Raw genomic sequence first — 20,499 nt, 5'->3', positions numbered from 1 at the left:
GCTCTAACTGCTATACCACAGCACAGGCCCCCAAAGAGGCCCAGTTTCTCCAGCAAATAAGTAACATTTGAAAGGGGGAGGAGGGGGCAGTGGCAGAGCGAAGACCCTAAAAGAACCGCCAGGTGAATGCAGTGTGTGGACCTACCTGGGGGCCCTGGCCAACATTCCCGGCTAAATGCAGTCATTCTTGTGACAGAGAATGTTGGTCGTGAATGTGAGGAGACTGCTAATTCTGTTCAGTGTGACAATGGCAGGAGGGTTAAGAAGTACAGTGCACTACTTGTTTGAATGGAGATCCACATTTAAGTATCCGTGGGATAAACAGTGTGGGGCTGGGCTTGCATGGAAATACCCCGAGGGAAAGGGTCAGGGTTAGAGGGAAATTAAGCGAGCAGAGGGTTCCTGGGATCTGCAGAACAGTGGAGTCTGGACAACCGAGCCGTCCAGGACAGGTGCCAGGGCAACCCCGGGCCAGGGGGGGTGGGGTGGGGTGCGGCGGGCCTGACGCCCCCACCTTGCGCCCCAGGCCACTTTCAGCACCACGGAGATGGCGCTGGCGCTGAACCGCTACCTGTGCCTGGCTGTGCTGCCGCTCATCACCAAGTGTGCGCCGCTCTTTGCGGGCACGGAGCACCGTGCCATCATGGTGGACTCGATGCTGCACACCGTGTACCGCCTGTCGCGCGGCCGCTCGCTCACCAAGGCGCAGCGCGACGTCATCGAGGACTGTCTCATGGCGCTGTGCAGGTGGGGCGGGGGCCGGGGGCCGGGGGCGGGGCGGAGGGCGGGGCCGGGCCGGCCGGGCTTCCCGGTGCCACCGCAGCGCCCTGGGCGTGTCCCCGCAGGTACATCCGCCCGTCCATGCTGCAGCACCTGCTGCGGCGCCTGGTGTTCGACGTGCCCATCCTGAACGAGTTCGCCAAGATGCCGCTCAAGGTACGGACAAGCCGCGTCGGGCGGGTTCATTTCCAGAAACCTCTTAGCGTCCTCGTTTGCATACTAGGATTCCCAGGACATTCACTTCGCGTCACTGGTGCCTGTAACATCCTCTAATTAACGTGTAATTTGCCTAACAGTGGGCCAGCCCCCGCCTCAATTAGCATACATTTGCATGAGCATGCCACTTTCCCTAATTAGTATGTTTATTTGCATGCACAGACCACCAGCCTTCCGCTATTCAAATGAGTGCATGTATTTGAATAAACAGTATCACAGCTATTCCGAATATTTGCACACTGTCTCTCCTGTCTTTTCATTTGCATGCTAATTTGCATGAGGAGATACCCCCAACTCAGATATGCCAACTGTCTTGCATAATGAATCTAAATCAACCTCTATTTCAAATTTGCATATTGGATGGTGGAGGCCCTCTTTCCAATTACCATATATTTGCATAGGGTGCCGCCTATGTTTCCAGTGGGCATGCTCATTTGCATGAGGACTGATCACTCCAGCCATATGTCCACTTGCGTACTACCCTATGTGTGGATTAATATTAGCATGCTTATTCCTGTAAAGCAACTGCAGACAAACCCAGCTCTAGTTTAATGCCCATCCAGACTTTAAATTAGAATGCCAAATTTGCATAATAAACTGCCATAACATGCCTTCCCTTATTAGCATATCATTTGCATGGCCCACACCTCCTCCATAATTTCCAAGCACTGGCATTCCTCTGCCTCCCTGGCCTTAATTTGCCTACCAGCTGCTTATGTTCCCTCAATTGTGTGTCCCCCCCCCCATTCCCACTCAGCTCCTCACCAACCACTACGAGCGCTGCTGGAAGTACTACTGCCTCCCCACGGGCTGGGCCAACTTCGGGGTCACCTCGGAGGAGGAGCTGCACCTCACACGCAAACTCTTCTGGGGCATCTTCGACTCTCTGGCCCACAAGGTCTGGGCACCCTGGGGGCCCAGAAGGGGCCTTCTGGAGGGCTGGGAGCCCGGTGTTGGGGGTCCAGAATGAAATTCCCAAGTCTGGAGGTTCAAGGCGGGAGGCAGTTCTATGGTTTGGATGTAGGCAGATCTCTGGGTTGAGGCCTCAGTTGGGGGGTTAATAGAAGAGGGATGGGTCTGTAGTTTGGGGGCTTGGAGAGTATGGAGGTGATGTGGGGTCCAGTTGGACCTGAGGTTTGGGCTTCAGGGTGACAGCCCATAATTCAGGCTTTGGAATTCGGGAAGGAGAGCTGATGATTAGAGGGTGAGAGTTCGAGGTGGGAAGGCTCCAGGGCTTGAAGGCTGAGCAAGGCACACAGTAACCCTCCCCTCGCCCCCACTCCGCCCCGGCACCTGCAGAAGTACGACCAGGAGCTGTACCGCATGGCCATGCCTTGTCTGTGCGCCATCGCGGGGGCCCTGCCTCCTGACTACGTGGACGCTTCGTACTCTTCCAAGGCAGAGAAAAAGGCCACAGTGGATGCTGAAGGCAACTTTGATCCCCGGCCTGTGGAGACCCTCAAGTGAGGCCCGGGGGCAGGAGGGGGTTGAGGCTAGGGGGCTGGGAGGAGAGGGAGGAGTCGGAGGTGGAGGGGCCCACCCCTACATCTGCTGATCCTGCCCTCACTGACAGTGTGATCATCCCGGAGAAGCTCGACTCCTTCATCAACAAGTTTGCTGAATACACGCACGAGAAGTGGGCCTTCGACAAGGTTGGCGTCTGGTCCCCCTCCCCAGGGTCCCCCATCCCTGCTGGTTGTTCCCAGACCCAGTCTGCCCTGGGACCCCTGCCCCCAGGTTTCTCTGCGGCTCTCAGGTCCTCCCAGGCTCCCTGCTGTGTCTCCCACCCTCATCCTGCCTTCCCCTCTCACCTCTAGATCCAGAACAACTGGTCGTACGGAGAGAACGTGGATGAGGAACTGAAGACCCACCCCATGCTGAGGCCCTACAAGACCTTTTCGGAGAAGGTGACCGCGCCTCGGGGCTCAGTGCTGGGCATCAGAAGGAAAGCTCAATTTGGGGGTTCAGGGAGACAGCTTTGCAGGTTCGCATCTGAGGGGCCCGGTGTGTTAGGGTTCCCCATCCGCAAACTCTGCCTTCTCTCAAAGTGGGTTCCCACCCTTGGAGTCGGGACTCAGAGTGGGTAGGCATCTCAGATGTCGGATTTAACTTCTGAGACCCGTGTGTAAGATGGGACAATGCGGGTGTGTTTGGGGTGCTCTGAGCAGGTTTGAGACCTGGGTTCAAACTGGGGAAAGCGGAAGCCAGGGAGGCTGGGTTGGGGGGGAGGAGTAGGATCCCTCCTACCCCTCCCTCTTGCCCCCTTCCACCAACTCCGCTCCCCCCTACACCCATACCCTCAGGACAAAGAGATCTACCGCTGGCCCATCAAGGAGTCCCTGAAGGCCATGATTGCCTGGGAGTGGACGATCGAGAAGGCCAGGGAAGGCGAGGAGGAGAGGACGGAGAAGAAAAAGACACGGAAGATTTCCCAGACTGCCCAGGTGGAGGCGGGGCTGGGCCTGGACCATGGTGGGGGGGGCGATGGAGGGAGGGAGGTCAGGAGAAGGGGTGCGGCCAGACCAGGGGTGCACGAGCTAGAGGGAAAGGAGAGCACCAGGGTTCAAAGGAGCCAAGGGCAAGGGGATGGGTGGGTGGGGTGGGGAGACGAGGGGGCGGGGCTGACCTGGGCTACCCATCCTGTCCATTAAGCCCTGGTCACTCTTGCTCCCTCAGACCTACGATCCCCGAGAAGGCTACAACCCGCAGCCCCCCGACCTCAGCGGAGTCACCCTCTCTCGGGAGTTGCAGGTCTGAGCCTGCTCCTTTATGTGTGTGTGTGGAGTGGGGGGCACCTGTTTGGGGAACCCTCTGGATCTGGTCCTTGACTATCTGCATCTGCGCCCAGGCCATGGCCGAACAACTGGCAGAAAACTACCATAACACCTGGGGGAGAAAGAAGAAGCAGGAGCTGGAAGCCAAGGGTGAGGGTGCCCACCCCCGCCCCCATCTCCGCGTCTGCCCCTCCCCCACTTCCCTTCCAGCCCCGCGGCACAGGGATCCAGATTAGAGTCCCAGCTTTGAGCAATGGTTTTCCCCGTCTGCAACAGCAGCGTTTTCCGCTGTAGGGCTGTGGTGAGGGCAGTGCTGAGGCCTTTCTGGCCTCCACCTTCGCTGCTGTAATTAGGCACGCCCTCGGCCTCTGGAGCCGCTTCTACGGTCTTCTGTGGGTCCCCCCCATTTTGGATTTACCTCCACAGGCGGCGGGACCCACCCCCTGCTGGTCCCCTACGACACGCTCACGGCCAAGGAGAAAGCGCGAGACCGAGAGAAGGCCCAGGAGCTGCTGAAGTTCCTGCAGATGAACGGCTACGCGGTCACCAGGCACGGGGCTGGGCGCCCCGCGAGGGCGGCCGAGGGGCGGGGTGGACAGCAGGAGCGCGGGCGGGACCTGGGTGGGGACCGGTGGGAGGGGCGGGGCCCGACAGAGGTGGGAGGGGCGTGGCCGGAGGGCGGAGGCGTGGTCAGGGAAGACTGAGGGGCAGGGCTATAGAAGGTGGGGATAACAGGGCGTGGTCTGAGGAGGAGGCGTGGTCAGGAAGACTTAGGGGCGGGCCTGCAGAGTGCAGTTGGGACTAAAGAGGAGCCGGGACCTGGGAGGAGGCAGAAACCGCTGTGGCAGAGTAGCAGGCCGAGGTCCACGTCTGGGCTGACCCCTCTCTGCCCCTCCCCGCAGAGGCCTGAAGGACATGGAGCTGGACACGTCTTCCATTGAGAAGCGGTTCGCCTTTGGCTTCCTGCAGCAGTTGCTGCGCTGGATGGACATTTCGCAGGAGTTCATTGCCCACCTGGGTAGGGAGAGTTCCCTCCCCGATGCTACCTCCCTGCAGAAAGCAGCCCTACACTCAGCCAGGAAAGCCGCCCTGGGAGTCCGCTTCCCCCTGCCCTAGTAGTTACTGAGTGTTCACCGTGCGACTGACACTGTTCCACGTGTGGTGCTGGGGACACAAAGGTCCCTGCCCACCTACAGTTGGCTCCCCGTGGAGGACTCAGACCATGTCGGTGATAACCAGATTGCTTAGTGGGTTAGGAGGTGGTTAGAGCCCCACAGGGCACCCCTGGGAGACTGGATGAGGCTGTGATATCCACGCCAGGGCATGAGGAGGGGACAGGGGCTGTGGGGGGCAGAGGGACGTCTGTTCCTTCCAGGCGTGGGAGTGCCGAGCACAAAGGTTTTGACATGAGTGTTAGACGCCCATGTGTTGGAAGCAGAGTGGTTGAGGGGATGGCACCAGGAAACAGGCTTGGGAGGTGATGAGGTAGGGGCAGATGAGGTAGGACTTTGTGGCCCACCTGTGGCTCCGGCTCACTCAGAGAAAAAGTCAAAGTCTCACCACTGCCTGCACCAAGAAACATAGCTGGGCCCTGACTCCTTCCAGTTTCTCCCAGAGACTCCCCATTCCCCAGAATTCCTCTTGATGCCACTGGCAGAGGCCCCCAAATTTTCCTACAGGTGGGTGGCAGAGCAGGCTTCACTCTATGTCACCTCGAAACCGGTATACTGAGCCTCCAGGATGCATACTGAGCCTCAATCCTGCATACTGAGCTCTATCCTGCATACTGAGCCTCTATCCTGCACACTGAGCTCTATCCTGTATACTGACCTCTATCCTGCATACTGAGCCTCTATCCTGCATACTGAGCTCTATCCTGCATACTGAGCTTTTTCTGCACACTGAGCTCTATCCTGCATACTGAGTTCTATTCCTGCACACTGAGCTCTATCCTGTATACTGACCTCTATCCTGCATACTGAGCCTCTATCCTGCATACTGAGCTCTATCCTGCATACTGAGCTTTTTCTGCACACTGAGCTCTATCCTGCATACTGAGTTCTATCCTGAATACTGAGCTCTATCCTGCACACTGAGCCTCTATCCTGCACACTGAGCTCTATCCTGCACACTGAGCTCTATCCTACATACTGAGCCTCTGTCCTGCACACTGAGCTCTGTCCTGCACACTGAGCTCTGTCCTGCACACTGAGCTTTATTCTGCACACTGACCTCTATCCTGCATACTGAGCTTCTATCCTGCACACTGAGCTCTGTCCTGCACACTGAGCCTCTATCCTGCACACTGAGCTCTATCCTGCACACTGAGCTCTATCCTGCACACTGAGCTCTATCCTGCATACTGAGCTCTGTCCTGCATACTGAGCCTCTATCCTGTATACTGAGCTCTGTCCTGCATACTGAGCCTCTGTCCTGCATACTGAGCTCTATCCTGCATACTGAGCCTCTGTCCTGCATACTAAGCTCTGTCCTGCATACTGAGCCTCTATCCTGCATACTGAGCTCTGTCCTGCACACTGAGCTCTATCCTGCACACTGAGCTCTATCCTGCATACTGAGCTCTATCCTGCATACTGAGCCTCTATCCTGCATACTGAGCTCTGTCCTGCATACTGAGCTCTGTCCTGCATACTGAGCCTCTATCCTGCATACTGAGCTCTGACTGCATGCTGAGCTCTGTCCTGCATACTGAGCTCTATCCTGCGCACTGAGCTCTATCCTGCATACTGAGCTCTATCCTGTATACTGAGCTCTATCCTGCATACTGAGCTCTGTCCTGCATACTGAGCCTCTATCCTGTATACTGAGCTCTGTCCTGCATACTGAGCCTCTGTCCTGCATACTGAGCTCTATCCTGCATACTGAGCTCTATCCTGCATACTGAGCCTCTGTCCTGCATACTCAGCTCTGTTCTGCATACTGAGTCCATGCTGTACACTCCCTTGGCAGTTCCTCCCCTCTCTGAACCTATTTCCTCATCTGAGATATGGGTGTACTCTTGCTTGCTGGGTGTCCTGGGATGAGGTTCCTGATCTGTAAAGTTGGGGGGACCAAGTTGAGGGTAGACTGTGAGAACAACGTTTCTCACGGTGCCAGGGATGTAGCAAGTGTTTAACAATGGGAGCCTCCATTATTATTTTGGAAGTATTTATGATTACCACCACCCTCATAGTTGTCCGAAGTTGATCTCCATTTGAGATTATGTGGACTGTTTGTGTGGACTTGTTTCATTCGGTTCATTCATCCGTTTAGTCCAGTCGCTCAGTGCCAGGGCTGGCGTTCAGGAGGAAAAGCGCCTGTGGTGGGTGAGAGGGGGATGTCCCATGACCCCACCCATTCCAGTTTGTTCTCCCTACCCACTACCAGCCTCAGAAGGGATTTGCTTGAGGAGTTAGGGGACCAGATGAAAGGTAGGGAAGAAAAGTTTATTTCAAAGCCAACAGAGGTGGCCCCTCTCAGGGAAGCATCTCCCATCACATCCTAACTCTGCCATCAGAGCACTCTGGGCTGCTCCTCAGCCTCGACCCCCACCCCGATAACCCCATCTTGCCCTCCCAACAGAGGCTGTGGTCAGCAGTGGACGAGTGGAGAAGTCCCCACACGAACAGGAGATTAAATTCTTTGCCAAGGTGAGAGGTGGGCTTAGAAGCTGGAGGGGGCTGGGCCCGGGTGGGCTCTTCCCCCCTCACCCAGGCCCCCTGTCTCCTCCGCTCCATCTCCAGATCCTGCTCCCTTTGATTAACCAGTACTTCACCAACCACTGCCTCTACTTCCTGTCCACACCCGCCAAAGTGCTGGGCAGTGGTGGCCATGCCTCCAACAAGGAGAAGGAGATGATCACCAGGTGGGCCGCCCTGACCTCTGACCTGGTCCCCTGACCTCACAGGGCTGTCACTAGGACCCCTTACTCCCAAACGTGGTCCTTGGGGGCTTCATTTTGGGTGCTGGGCAAGGACCATTCTGCCTGCAGAGGTGAGTGCAGGGCTAGGGGAACCGTGCACTGGAGCCCCGGGACCAGGACTCTTGGGCAAACAGGCACGAATTGGTCGCCTGGTCGGAGGGGCAGACACCGCTTCCCCTGCCTGTGGCTTTCCAGTTTGCCTGTCTCTCCTCCTGCCCAGCTCTGCCCTGTCCCCCTCCCCGGTCTTCTGCGACTCTGCCTCCTCTCCTGGTCCCCTCACTCCCCGCCCCCTCTGTCCCCCTGTCCTTTTCTCCTCCTTCAGCCTCTTCTGCAAACTCGCTGCCCTTGTCCGCCACCGAGTCTCTCTCTTCGGTGAGTAGCTCTGCTCCTGAGCCTCTCTCTCCGCCTCGTCACCACCAGCCCCCCCCCCGCCAAGCCAGATGTCCCAGCTCCTGTCTTCGCTGTGTTCCCTCTCCAGACCTGGGAATGGACTGAGGGTGGGGGAGGGTCCCGGGGGCAGGGCAGTGACTGAGACAGCCTGGGCCCTGCCCTGCCCCTCTTGGGGCTCCCAGCAGCGGGAGAGATGGCTCTGTTCCCAGACAGTGACAGCCCAGTGCTGGGGTGGTATAGGGGTTGGGGGTGGGGCTGCGGGCTCGGTGGCATTCAGATCCAGAGAAGGGCTGTGGTAGCCACGGAGGCAGGTGCAGTCCTTGTCCTTCCTTGACACCAGCCGTCTGCCTCTCCCAGGCACAGACGCCCCGGCTGTGGTCAACTGCCTTCACATCCTGGCACGCTCCCTGGATGCCAGGTAGGGCTCTCGGTGCCCACGCCCCAGCCCCTGCTCCCCCAGCGTCTCGGAATTGGAGACCCTGATTCCGGAGCTGGGGCCGCCTGGCTTCCCTCCTAGGACGGTGATGAAGTCGGGCCCCGAGATTGTCAAGGCCGGCCTCCGCTCCTTCTTTGAGAGCGCCTCGGAGGACATTGAGAAGATGGTGGAGAACTTGCGACTGGGCAAGGTGTCCCAGGCGCGCACGCAGGTGAAGGGCGTGGGCCAGAACCTCACCTACACCACCGTGGCCCTGCTGCCCGTCCTCACCACGCTCTTCCAGCACATCGCCCAGCACCAGTTCGGCGACGACGTCATCCGTAAGGGCTGCGGACCCTGTGGCCGGGGGCGGGGCCTGGGCAGGTGTCTGGGTGTGTGATCTATGGCCGTCAGCACAGCACACACTCAGTACGTTGGTTCTTCTTGTGTTGCTCTAAAGAAATACCTGAATCTGCAAAACTTTATAAAGGAAGGTTTATTTAGGTCACAGTTCCTGCTGCAAAGTCCTAAGGCTGTGCAGGGCATCACATGGCAAGAGAAAGGACACATGTGTGTGCATCTGTGTCCTTTAGTGTGTGTGTGTGTGTGTCTCTCTCTCTTTCCTTTCTTATGGCTACCAGGGTTCAGTTGTGGGGGCTTCACCTTGGTGATCTTATTGAACCCTGATTACTCCCCCAGAGACCCCACCTGTAAACAGCACAATCAGACTAAATGCCCACCCTCTTAATACCACCCAAGGGAGGGTCAAATCTCAGTACAGGAACCCCTGGGGAACCTCAAGCCATAGCCAATCATAGTGGGCAGCAAACTGGTAGGTAAGAGAGTTAGTAAAGCTATGTATGTGTTCAGCCACTTTGACAAAAGGCCCCAAGTCACCGTAGATTTGGCAAGAAGGACGTCCTTCGCTGGCCTCATGGGAGGCACATGGCTCACCCAAGATCAGAGCCGAGGTTGCACGCTTGCATTTTTCTGGAGGAAGCACCCATTTCTTTCTTTCTTTAAAATTTATTTATTTGTTTGAAAGGCAGAGTTACAGAGAGGCAGAGGCAGAGAGAGAGAGAGAGATCTTCTATCTACTGGTTCACTCTCCAGATAGCTGCAACAGCCATAGCTGAGCCAATCCAAAGCCAGGAGCCAGGAGCCTCCTCCGGGCCCCCCATGTGGGTGCAGGGGCCCAAGCACTTGGGCCATCTTCTACTGCTTTCCCAGGCTGTAGCAGGGAGCTGGGTGAGAAGTGGAGCAGCTGGGACTTGAACTGGCACCCACATGGGATGCTGGCACCGCAGGCAGTGGCGTTACCCATTATGCCACAATGCCAACCCCACATTTCTGTCATTCAAGTAACCCCTGACTTCTCTCCACAGTCTTTACTGAGTGTGTACTGAGTGCCCTGTCGTGGTTGCTTTCTGAGAATTCGCTCATCTGATCTTTACAAGCACCCTATGTGGAAGGCACTGTGCTTATCCCATTTTACAGATAGAAAAATAGAGGCTGAGAAAGAGTTGGTCTTGTTCAAATCACAAAGCTAAAAAACAGGCTGGCCCCTGCTCTTACGCACTTCACTGGCCTAGAGACAAGCGAAATGGGTGGGAGGAAGCCTGGTGGAAGGCACTACCCACCCAGACCCTCTCCCTCCTCCCCTAGTGGATGACGTGCAGGTGTCTTGCTACCGAACATTGTGCAGCATCTACTCTCTGGGGACCACCAAGAACACTTATGTGGAAAAGTAAGTAGAGGGAGCCATAGTTCTGGGCTGCAAATGGACTTGTGGAGAAGGAGACGGGTGGTTGGGGTGGGTGACAGGCCCAGGAGATGGGTGGAATCTCCAAAGACCACCTGTACACGGTGACAGCTGCAGTTCTGCACGGTGGCCACGTGAGGGCGATCATGGGGAGGACAGCCTCGAAGGCGGGGCCCGCCGGGGTTGGGGGCTGGATGGTGCCCCTATGGGTGCTGAGACAGGTGGAGCAAGAGGCCCCTTGGGTAGGGGTGGGGTGGGAGTGGAGCGAGGGGAGGCTGTTGCCCCCACCACATACACAGAGTCACCGTGTTTCTAGCCGCTCAGCTGCATCCATGCACACTGCTCCAAAGGGTCCTGGGAGGAGACCCTTCTGTGGAGGATGGGGCTGGGACCTAGGACCCGGAAGGGGGAGCAGAGAAGGTCACGCTCAGCCCCCTCCTCCAGGCTACGGCCAGCCCTTGGAGAGTGCCTGGCCCGCCTGGCAGCGGCCATGCCCGTGGCCTTCCTGGAGCCTCAGCTGAATGAGTACAACGCTTGCTCCGTGTACACCACCAAGTCTCCCCGGGAGCGAGCCAGTAAGTGGCGTGGGGCTGGGGTGGCTGTCCCCCAGCACGGGGCCCCGGGGACAGGAGTGTGGGCCGATGGGGGCTGTGCTGAGGACCCCCCCCCCACGGTGCAGTGTTCCACATTCGGGACCCCCAGCATTTGTGCACGGGGGCATCCCCAGGCTGCAGGGAGAATTAGGAGACCGGGGTACTGGCGCCGCGGCTCACTAGGCTAATCCTCCGCCTAGCGGCGCTGGCACACCGGGTTCTAGTCCCGGTCGGGGCACCGGATTCTGTCCCGGTTGCCCCTCTTCCAGGCCAGCTCTCTGCTGTGGCCAGGGAGTGCAGTGGAGGATGGCCCAGGTCCTTGGGCCCTGCACCCCAACGGCAGAGGAAGACCTTTCTCTCTGTCTCTCTCTCTCACTGTCCACTCTGCCTGTCAAAAAATAAATAAATAAATAAAATAAAAAATAAAAACAAATAAATAAAAAAAGGAGATCGGGGTGGAATTCAGAGCTGTGGGGTGTATTTTGGAGATGATGATGTTCGAGGGGTCACAGGGACTTTCCAGGATACTTGAGTTTTGGCTAAGGGCTATTAGGTTGTAGAAAGATTAGAGGAAGACATGGGTTCATTCATTCAACAAGTACACACTGAGTTCCTACTGCGTAGGAGGCACCGTTCTAGACACCTAAGATTCGGTGGTGATCAGACAGAAATCTTGAGGCGGGGGCCCCGGGAATAAGCTCCGGGGCAGGAATCTTGTCTGCTCACTGCCCTGCTCCCAGAACCCAGTGCCTGGCCCACAGCAGGTGCTTGGAGGAGCGAGCGATGGCTGTGTTTGCCACGGTGGCCTGGCGGGTGGGGAGGAAGGAGCAGGCGAAGCTACAGGGGGGTTCTTTGGCGTGTGCTTCAGTGCCGGCCTGGGGGCAGTGGGTCTGGGATTAGGGGGTAAGGAGGGGAGATTTTAGGAGTGAGGCTGGAACTCGGGTGAGGTTTTAGGGAGCACACAGGCACGGGGATGTGGTGTTTCAGTGTGAGTTGGGGTAGGTCATTGGTTTGGGGTTGAGATCTGAGACATGGGGTTTGGGAGACTTAGACTGGGTGGCGGCCATCCAGTGGTGTCTAACATGTCGTCGGGCACCGAGGTCTGAGAGTGCTGGCTGAGCGCGCTCTGGCCTCCCCCTGCACCCCAGTCCTGGGGCTCCCCAACAGCGTGGAGGAGATGTGTCCTGACATCCCGGTGCTGGATCGGCTCATGGCAGACATCGGGGGGCTGGCCGAGTCCGGGGCCCGCTACACGGAGATGCCGCACGTCATTGAGATCACGCTGCCCATGCTCTGCAGCTACCTGCCCCGCTGGTGGGAGCGCGGGCCCGAGGCGCCCCCTCCCGCCCTGCCTGCCGGCGCCCCCCCGCCCTGCACAGCTGTCACCTCCGACCACCTCAACTCACTCTTGGGGAACATCTTGCGCATCATTGTCAACAACCTGGGCATTGACGAGGCCACCTGGATGAAGCGGCTTGCTGGTGCGTTGGGGACCCCGGGCCGCGTGCCTAAGGGTGACTCGGAGCAGCCCGAGTTAGTTTTCTCAGGGTCAAAGTGCCAGGGGTCAGCGTCTCAGGCTCACGGGGCCTGGGGTGGGAGGCTGGGCCCTGGAGCCCTCCAGCTGCTTTCTGGATTCTGGGGCCTTGGAGAGGTTACGTCTGAGCTTAGGAGAGCTCAGACAGAGGCTGGAGTTCTTTATACAAAGGGTCACGGGGAAAGGTCAGGCGTCAGGGTCTGGCCAGAGGTCGAGAAATGGGTGTTAAAGTTCTGGGATTCCTGGTTCAGAAGTTTGGGATTGGGGTCAAGTTAAGAGATCAGAGGCCAGGGCCTCTAAGAAACTGGGGTCAAAGCCATGTAGTGAGGCAAGAGTCTGGGTACCGAGGGGGTCAGAGGTTAAGGGGGAGGTGTCAGGTGAGGGTTCGGCTGTTGGGGTCAGAGGTCAGGGTCTCGTGTTGGGCCAGTGTCATAGGATAGTGACTGGCTCACAGGTTCGGTTCAGGATTATGATTAAGACCAGGGCCCAAGGTTGGGAGCGGACCAGAGGAGGAGGGTGCTGGGATCAGGGGTCAGGGGCTGGCTGGGGTCAAGTGATACTGCTGGGTCGGGGGCTCTGTCCGAGATCGGAGGTTAGGCCCCAGCACCCCACCCTGTGCCCCTGCAGTGTTCGCCCAGCCCATCGTGAGCCGGGCGCGGCCTGAGCTCCTGCACTCCCACTTCATCCCCACCATTGGGCGGCTGCGCAAGCGGGCAGGCAAGGTGGTGGCCGAGGAGGAGCAGCTGCGGCTGGAGGCCAAGGCCGAGGCCGAGGAGGGCGAGCTCCTGGTGCGGGACGAGTTCTCTGTGCTCTGCCGGGACCTGTACGCCCTCTACCCACTGCTCATCCGCTACGTGGACAACAACAGGTCAGCCCCCGCCTCCCCTGGCCCCACTCCTAATTTGCCATGAGCATCCTCCACTTCCTACCTCCCTGTCCCTTCTGGCTCCTACCACCTTGGCCCAGCAGAGCCCAGCCCACTGTGCTGGCTCTTTCCTCTCTGCTCCTTCGAACCCTCTGAGGGGGTTCAGCATCAGCCTTGGGGAGCCCTGTGTTTTCCCTCCAGCACTGTGGCCACAAGGCCAGGGTGGCTAGGGGTGGCCGACTCCTATAGGGAAACCCAGCGGTCAGGCCCTCCTGCAGACAGTCCAGGTCTGGCCAGGTTCATTCCCTCCAGAAACACAGACCTTCAGTCAAAGGACAGCCGCAGGTATCACCTAATCGCTAGGCTCTCCCTGACCTCCCACACGCTGTGTAAAGAGCGAGTAACCCCTACGTGCAGCCCAATCCAGGGACAGTGAGGAGCTTTCAACTCCAAGCTCCATCCTGGCTGAAACAGATTTTAAGGTTGCATCAGGGCTTTGTGATTGATTAGCTATGTCTGCTGTGGGAGCAGACATGGAAGTGGTGATAATGCCATTGCAGGTGTTGATTAAACTTGAACCAACTGCTGCTTAACCCATTCATACATTTTGTCAGCAGAATTATGCTGAAAGAACTGCTGGCTCTCCCTAGACCCGTTCTTAGGGTTAGAGAGACCTAGCAACCGTCAGTTTTACACTCGCCATTTTGTTGGAGGGAAATCTCCACATCTTCCAGGTCTCTGGGCTTGGTTCTAGTTTCTGTCTCCGTTTACATCAAAGCAGAATGGAAGAGTGGCTGGAGCCTGCACAGCCCGAAGGCTCCACAGGAGTGACCACTCAGAGGAAAAGACTGTGTCTTCCTCCTCCCCTCCCCTCATTTTCATCTTTGAGCTCCCCGGAAGGGGTGTTCTGTGTTTGCTTTAGACTAATGAGCATTTGATTCTGATTCACATGGTGGGGGTGGGGGGAGGCCGAGCCAGGGAAAGCAGACTGGGGCATACAGGCAGGCCCTGGGGTCTGCCACACAGTGAAGGTGTGCTGTCTTGAATTTTTTTTTAAGATTTTATTTACTTAGAGAGGTAGAGTTACAGACAGTAAGAGGGAGAGAGAGAGAGAAAGTTCTTCCACCTGCTGGTTCACTCCCCAAATGGCTGCAATGGCTGGAGCTGCGCCGATCTGAAACCAGGAGCCAGGAGCTTCTGCCTGGTCTCCCACGCAGGTGCAGGGGCCCAAGCACTTGGGCCATCTTCTGCTTTCCCAGGCCACAGCAGAGAGCTGGACTGGAAGAGGGGCAGCCAGGACTAGAAATGGTGCCCATATGGGATGCTGGCACTGCAGGTGGAAGATTAACCTTCTGTGCCACAGTGCCAGCCCCTACCCCACCCCACCCCCTTTTTTTTTTTTAAAGATTTACGTAAGAGGCTGAGTTAGAGAGAGAGGGAGAGACAGAGAGGTCTTCCATTTGCTGGTTTGCTCCCTAAATGTCTGCAACAGCCAGAGCTGTGCCAATCCAAAGCCAGGAGCCAGGAGCTTCTTCCCGGTCTCCCACATGGATGCAGGGGCCCAAGCACTTGGGCCATCTTCTACTGCTTTCCCAGGCCATAGCAGGAAGCTGGATCAGAAGAGGAGCAGCTGGGGCTCAAACTGGCACCCCTTTGGGATGCCAGCACCGCAGGCAGAGGCTTAACCCGCTACACCACAGCTCCGGCCCTCTGTGTGTCTTTCTGATTCCCCCAGTGCTGGACATTTATAGCCTGTACATTTCTTTGTCACTGCATTCGGCACTGTCAGGAAGAACACAGATTCCATGTCCTCTGCCCTGTAGTTGGTGGCATTCTCTGCAGTTGCGTGTGCTTTGTTTTTTCATCCAGTTCCCTCGGCTGGGCAGCTTGGTTGTTTGGTCTCCATCCTTGCGCTCCTGAGTGGGTTTTGCCGGAGGTGGATTCCTGGTGGTTGGGAGTGCTGGGTCAGAGGATGAGAGCAAGCTTTGCTTCCTAGGCATCCAACGAGGTGCAGTGATGCAAGTGGTGGCGGCACACAGCAGTGTGGATAAAACTCACAAGCGTTAGGTTGAATGAGAGAAGCCAGAAAAACAAGTCAGAGTACGCAGCGTCTTGTCTGTGTGATGCCAAGGACAGACAGAAGGAACTACGGTCGAGAAAAGAGGGCAAGGGTCCTCTTTGGGGAGCAGGTGGGGTGGCTGTAGGGGCACCAGGGTCCACCCGGGAACTTGAGTGCTCTGCTTCTGGACTTGGCCAGTGCTTACACAAGGACCAGTCCATACCTCTCTGTGTGCTGTAGTGCAATAAAAATGTTAGAGCAACTTTTTACAGAACAGGACTAGTCATTTAAACATTTAAAATGTCCATCTGCTTGCCCAAGGAAAGCCATCCCTCCCACTGATGCCTCCTGGCCTCCCAGCAGGTCCCCTCCCCCGGGGATCCCCGCCCCGCCCCCTCACCAGCCCCTTCCTCTGACTCCAGGGCGCACTGGCTGACGGAGCCCAACGCCAACGCCGAGGAGCTGTTCAGGATGGTGGGCGAGATCTTCATCTACTGGTCCAAGTCCCACGTGAGTCCCCACCCGCCGTGTGTCTCCTCTCCACAAGTGGGGAAGCTGCTGCCTCCGGGGGCCCTCCCTCACCCTGTCTGACCCCCAGCACCGTGTCTCCCCCACCCCTGCCCCCAGAACTTCAAGCGTGAGGAGCAGAACTTTGTGGTCCAGAACGAGATCAACAACATGTCCTTCCTGACGGCTGACAGCAAGAGCAAGATGGCCAAGGTGGGTGCTTTGTTCTGGAGAGAGCACTTAGCAAGAAGGGAGGGTGCACCCTCCAGGGACTCCTGCTGAACCCCTGTGCCCCTGGCAGCCTGTCCTGCATGGGGCACATTCCCTGCAGCCCCCAGAACAGCCCCTCTTCTCCCTCCCCCCATCGGCCTCTTCCCATCTCCCTCCTCTGCAGGTCTCTCCCACCACTCCACCTTCCCCCTTCCCAAGGCCACTTGCTTTTTTCCTCTTCCCATTATCCTACCCCCCCACCCCCCTGGGGGCTCTGCCCCTTCCTCTGAGTTGTCCTCTTCAGGGTCCTGAAGACAAAGCCCACCCCCTCCAGCCAGCCCAGGTCCGGACATGCCCAGCGGGGGTGGGGGCATGGGGCCGGGAGAGGAGCTGGGGTGTGGACAGTGAGGAGTTGGGTGCAGGGTTTTCTGAGGGGCTGGGGTAACCCTTCTTGTCTCTGTCTGCGCCCCGGTGAAGCAGGCGGGAGACGCACAGGTCAGCCCCATGTCTGGGATCTTCTGCATGGCTCTTGACTAATGCCCTCCTACCCCCAGCGCCCGGCCTCTGCTTCTGCCCTTTCCTACCCCTTGTCCTTGGTTCCCAGTCCCCATCCTCCTCTCTTCCTCCTCCCCCACCCTCATCCATTCCCTTCCCAACCCTTCCTCTCCCTCTGTTTTTGGCAAAAAAAATTTTTTTTTGCTTTGTTACCAAAAAAGGAAAAAAAAAAAAAGGCAACTCTCAGCTTTCCCAAAGCATCATGGGCTGAGGTCAGGGGATGGGGCGGGAAGGCACGCAGTGCATGGTAGGGGAGGGGAACTCTCACCATGTGGTCATTTACGCTTGGGCTCTGGACCCACACACACTGGGGCCTGGTTCCTGCACTGGTGGTCAGCTGTGGGATCTGGATCCGGCTGAGCCTCTCACGGCCCCAGCCCAGGGCCCTGCGAGGACTTAGGCAGATGCTGCATGTGTGGCCTTCTGCAGTGCCTGGCACGCGGGTCCTGCTCGGTACCGCCAGCCAGCGTGGATGTTGCTCTGGCCGAAGCTTATCACCGGGGCTTCCACTGGCATGACTGGGGTGGCCCGGGACAGGGGTCTGCACCCAAGGCTCCAGAACACGGCTGTGGGACGCTGTGCCCCGTGTTTCTGCCTCTAGATCTTTCTAGACTTCTCTTGCGCCTTCTGTCTCCCCATCTTGTCCATCTCCATCTCTCAGTGTCTCTTTTTCTTCCAACTTCTCTCTTCTCTTGGAATTCTTTGTGGATCTGCATCTTTCATTCATTCTTGGGGACTTGGCCCTGGGATATGAAGTGTGGGAGTGTGCATGATGGGGGTGGGGTTGTACTGGGGAGCCTTTGAAAGGCCCAGAACGTGGGAGACTCTGGCAGAGTTTGGGTTAGAAGTTGGGAATTTGGGTCTGGGAGGGTCGGCAGTCAGGGCTCCGCAGGGAAGGAGCAGTAAGGTCAAGGGTAGTCACTGAGGATGGGGGTGGGGAGCCTGCTGTCCAGGCTGGGGGCTGCAGTGTGGCGGGTGGGGCCGGCACTGAGCTCTTTGTCCCCCACAGTCGGGCGGCTCGGACCAGGAACGCACCAAGAAGAAGCGCCGGGGGGACAGGTACTCCGTGCAGACGTCACTGATCGTGGCCACGCTGAAGAAGATGCTGCCCATTGGCCTGAACATGTGTGCGCCCACCGACCAGGACCTCATCATGCTGGCCAAGACCCGCTACGCCCTGGTGCCTGCCCAGCCCCTCCCAGGGACCTGCCAAAGCACCCACAGAGCCCCTGGGATCCTACCCAAGCCCCAGAATCCCACCTCCCTGACCCTGAAGCCCCCTGAGCCCACCCCAAAGATGCTAAGGAAACCACTCAAGATCCTGCCACAGCCCTGAGGCCCCACAGCCCCTAGCTGGGACCCCACTAAAACCAGTCACTAACATCACTGGGACCCTGCTGAGCTCTGCAGGACCCCACGGAACCCCAGAACCGTGCCAACCTGCTGATATCTAAGGACCCCCCTGTCATGATACCATGAGCCCCTGAGATGGCTGGAAAGGCCCCCAGAAACCTCTCAGGGTCCCCTCCCCATCCTCTCAGGGCTGAACGCACAGGGTTCCCCCTGAACTCACCTCCTCTGGCCCCTCCCCCTCAACTCTGTTTATGACCCTCTGAGCTCCCACGGGCTGTCAGGGGTCGAGTGAACCCCTGTAACCCCAAGGAGCCCCCAGGGTCCCAGTGGCCCCCTTTCCAGAATGACACTCAAATCTCTGAGGTCTCAGGAATCTTGGGGTACAACTGCTGCTGCCCCCAAATCTCTTAAGCCCCCTCAGACCCCAGGAGGCCTCCCTTACCCCATTTGTCCCTTGTATGGGACAGCAAGGACCTCCCACCCAGGATCTGTCTCAGCCTTAGGGGCCCTCAGGAGCCCTCCCAAACCCTACAAGCCTCTTCCAGGACCTGGCTAAGCAGCTGACAGCCTGCAGCCCTGCTTTCACGAGGACCCCTCCCCTGAGGCCCCAAAGGCCTCTTCTGGCCCCAGGACGTCAGGCTCTCCCAGCACTTGTGGGGAACCCTCTATAAAGGGCCCTGCTGACCTTGGTCCTAGAGGCCCCCTCCCCTAAAGGATTCCCCCTGCTGACCCCTCCTCTGCCCCCCCAGTCACTTGACTGACCTGCCTGGTCCCCCACGACCTCCAACAGACCCTGCTCATGCCCTTTACCGCCACCCCCTCTCCAAAGACCCCTAACCCACTCTGGCCCCTGAACGCCCTCCGTGGCCTTATCTGATGTTGGATGCTTGGCTCTTGTCGCCCCCTCCCTCTTCTCAGACCCCCACGGGGCCATCGAGTCCTTAGTCACCTGCAAGGCCTCCGTGGCCTTGTTGTCCCGTCAGGACACCTCCCTGGCCACTGCCGACCTTGGGTCCTCTCCGTGCCTCTGCATGCTCCCCACACACTCTCCCGGTCCCCCGGTGGCTAGCCTCGAAGGAGAAGCGGTGCGGTCAAGAGGCAGGCTGCACCTCCGAGTGACCCCGTCTGGCCTTGTCTCCCCAGAAAGACACAGACGAGGAGGTCCGGGAATTTCTGCAGAACAACCTCCACCTTCAGGGAAAGGTGCGCCTCCCTGGTCCGGAACTGCAAGGGGCGGCTGCCGCGGGAGCGCCCAGCACCTACCAGGCATCGGAGGACCTGAACAAGCGCGCGCCCACCGCGGGGGAGCAGGGCGGGACAGGCCGAGGCCAGGGGTGCCTCACGCGGGCCGCGCTGCCTCCCGCAGGTCGAAGGCTCCCCGTCCCTGCGCTGGCAGATGGCGCTGTACCGGGGCCTCCCCGGCCGCGAGGAGGACGCCGACGACCCGGAGAAAATCGTGCGCAGGGTCCAAGAAGTGTCAGCGGTGCTCTATCACCTGGAACAGGTGGGTGGGGCGGGGCCTGGGCGGGGCCTTGGTCTGTGGGCGGAGCCTTGGGTCTGCGGGCGTGGCCTAGGTGGAGCCTTGGTCTGTAGGTGTGGCATGGGGGTGGAGCCTTGGTCTGTGAGCAGGGGCATGGGGTGAAGCCTTGGTCTGTGGGCGGGGCCTGGGGTGGAGCCTTGATCTGTGGGCGGGACCCAGGTGGAACCTTGAGTTTCAGGCGAGGCTTAGAATGAAACTTGGATCTGGGGGAGGGACCTGGGACTTCATCTCGCCTTTGGGGGCAGAACTAAGGGTCAGAACTTTGGCTTTGGCATAGCAGAGCCTGGGGGAGACGCCGTGAGTCTGTGTGCCGCGACCTGGCTGGGTCTTGGTATTGGGGCTTGGCCCAGGTGGTGTCCCTGAGTTTGTGGGCGGGGCCTAAGATGGAAACAGGTGTGGAGGCGCTGCCGGTGGAGCCCAGGTGTTCCCTCAACCTGTGAGTGCCGTCCCGACTGCAGACCTGGGCGGCTCTACCCCAGGCTGGGAGTGGGCATCCGGCTGGGGCAGGGTCTGGGGGCTTGAACGACTCTCCTGCCCTGCAGACCGAGCACCCCTACAAGTCCAAGAAGGCCGTGTGGCACAAGCTGTTGTCCAAGCAGCGCCGGCGAGCCGTGGTGGCCTGCTTCCGTATGACGCCCCTGTACAACCTGCCCACGTAAGGCCCCCAAGGAGGGGCGGCGCGGAGGGTCGAGGGCCAACACGATGGGGTCTCGGGGAAGGCTGGGGGCGGCAGGTTCATGGAGTCGGGGTGTATTTGGGGTGCTAGACCTTTTTCTTGCAGGCACCGGGCCTGTAACATGTTCTTGGAGAGCTACAAAGCCGCCTGGATCCTGACCGAAGATCACAGTTTCGAGGACCGCATGATAGATGATCTTTCAGTGAGCTGGGGCCCACCTGGCGGTGTGGGGCAGGGCTGGATAAGGCTGGAGGCTGGGCTGCTCACAGCACACCTCCAGGGGGCGCCCTTCTCGTGGTGGGGCATAAAAATGCACCCTCTGGCTTGCATAGAACCACCGTGGGTTTA

At 58.5% G+C, this 20,499-nt stretch overlaps 1 protein-coding gene across 4 annotated transcripts in view; it reads left to right on the top strand.

Moving 5' to 3' along the window:
• Positions 1-20,499, top strand: part of RYR1 (ryanodine receptor 1) — a 107,946-nt gene that overhangs the window by 49,017 nt on the left and 38,430 nt on the right. For 2 of the 4 annotated variants that reach the window (XM_089318672.1, NM_001101718.1), the window contains 28 exon segments: positions 527-747; positions 846-936; positions 1,754-1,894; positions 2,296-2,459; positions 2,570-2,648; positions 2,814-2,903; positions 3,300-3,440; positions 3,673-3,747; positions 3,845-3,920; positions 4,197-4,320; positions 4,673-4,788; positions 7,353-7,420; positions 7,514-7,635; positions 8,015-8,064; positions 8,440-8,500; positions 8,600-8,838; positions 10,163-10,244; positions 10,704-10,834; positions 12,001-12,333; positions 13,014-13,254; positions 15,733-15,820; positions 15,938-16,030; positions 16,508-16,522; positions 17,592-17,762; positions 19,079-19,138; positions 19,302-19,439; positions 20,018-20,130; positions 20,257-20,353. In XM_089318672.1, coding sequence (XP_089174798.1) covers positions 527-747; positions 846-936; positions 1,754-1,894; positions 2,296-2,459; positions 2,570-2,648; positions 2,814-2,903; positions 3,300-3,440; positions 3,673-3,747; positions 3,845-3,920; positions 4,197-4,320; positions 4,673-4,788; positions 7,353-7,420; positions 7,514-7,635; positions 8,015-8,064; positions 8,440-8,500; positions 8,600-8,838; positions 10,163-10,244; positions 10,704-10,834; positions 12,001-12,333; positions 13,014-13,254; positions 15,733-15,820; positions 15,938-16,030; positions 16,508-16,522; positions 17,592-17,762; positions 19,079-19,138; positions 19,302-19,439; positions 20,018-20,130; positions 20,257-20,353 — 3,420 coding nt within the window. 4 annotated transcript variants of the gene reach the window in all.

Source organism: Oryctolagus cuniculus, chromosome 18 (genome assembly GCF_051225735.1).
Source record: "Oryctolagus cuniculus isolate XC-2025 breed Fujian yellow rabbit chromosome 18, ASM5122573v1, whole genome shotgun sequence".
NCBI classification, from domain to species: Eukaryota; Metazoa; Chordata; class Mammalia; order Lagomorpha; family Leporidae; genus Oryctolagus; species Oryctolagus cuniculus.
Note: the sequence above shows the minus strand (reverse complement) of the source record. Positions and strands in the feature narration are given on the sequence as shown.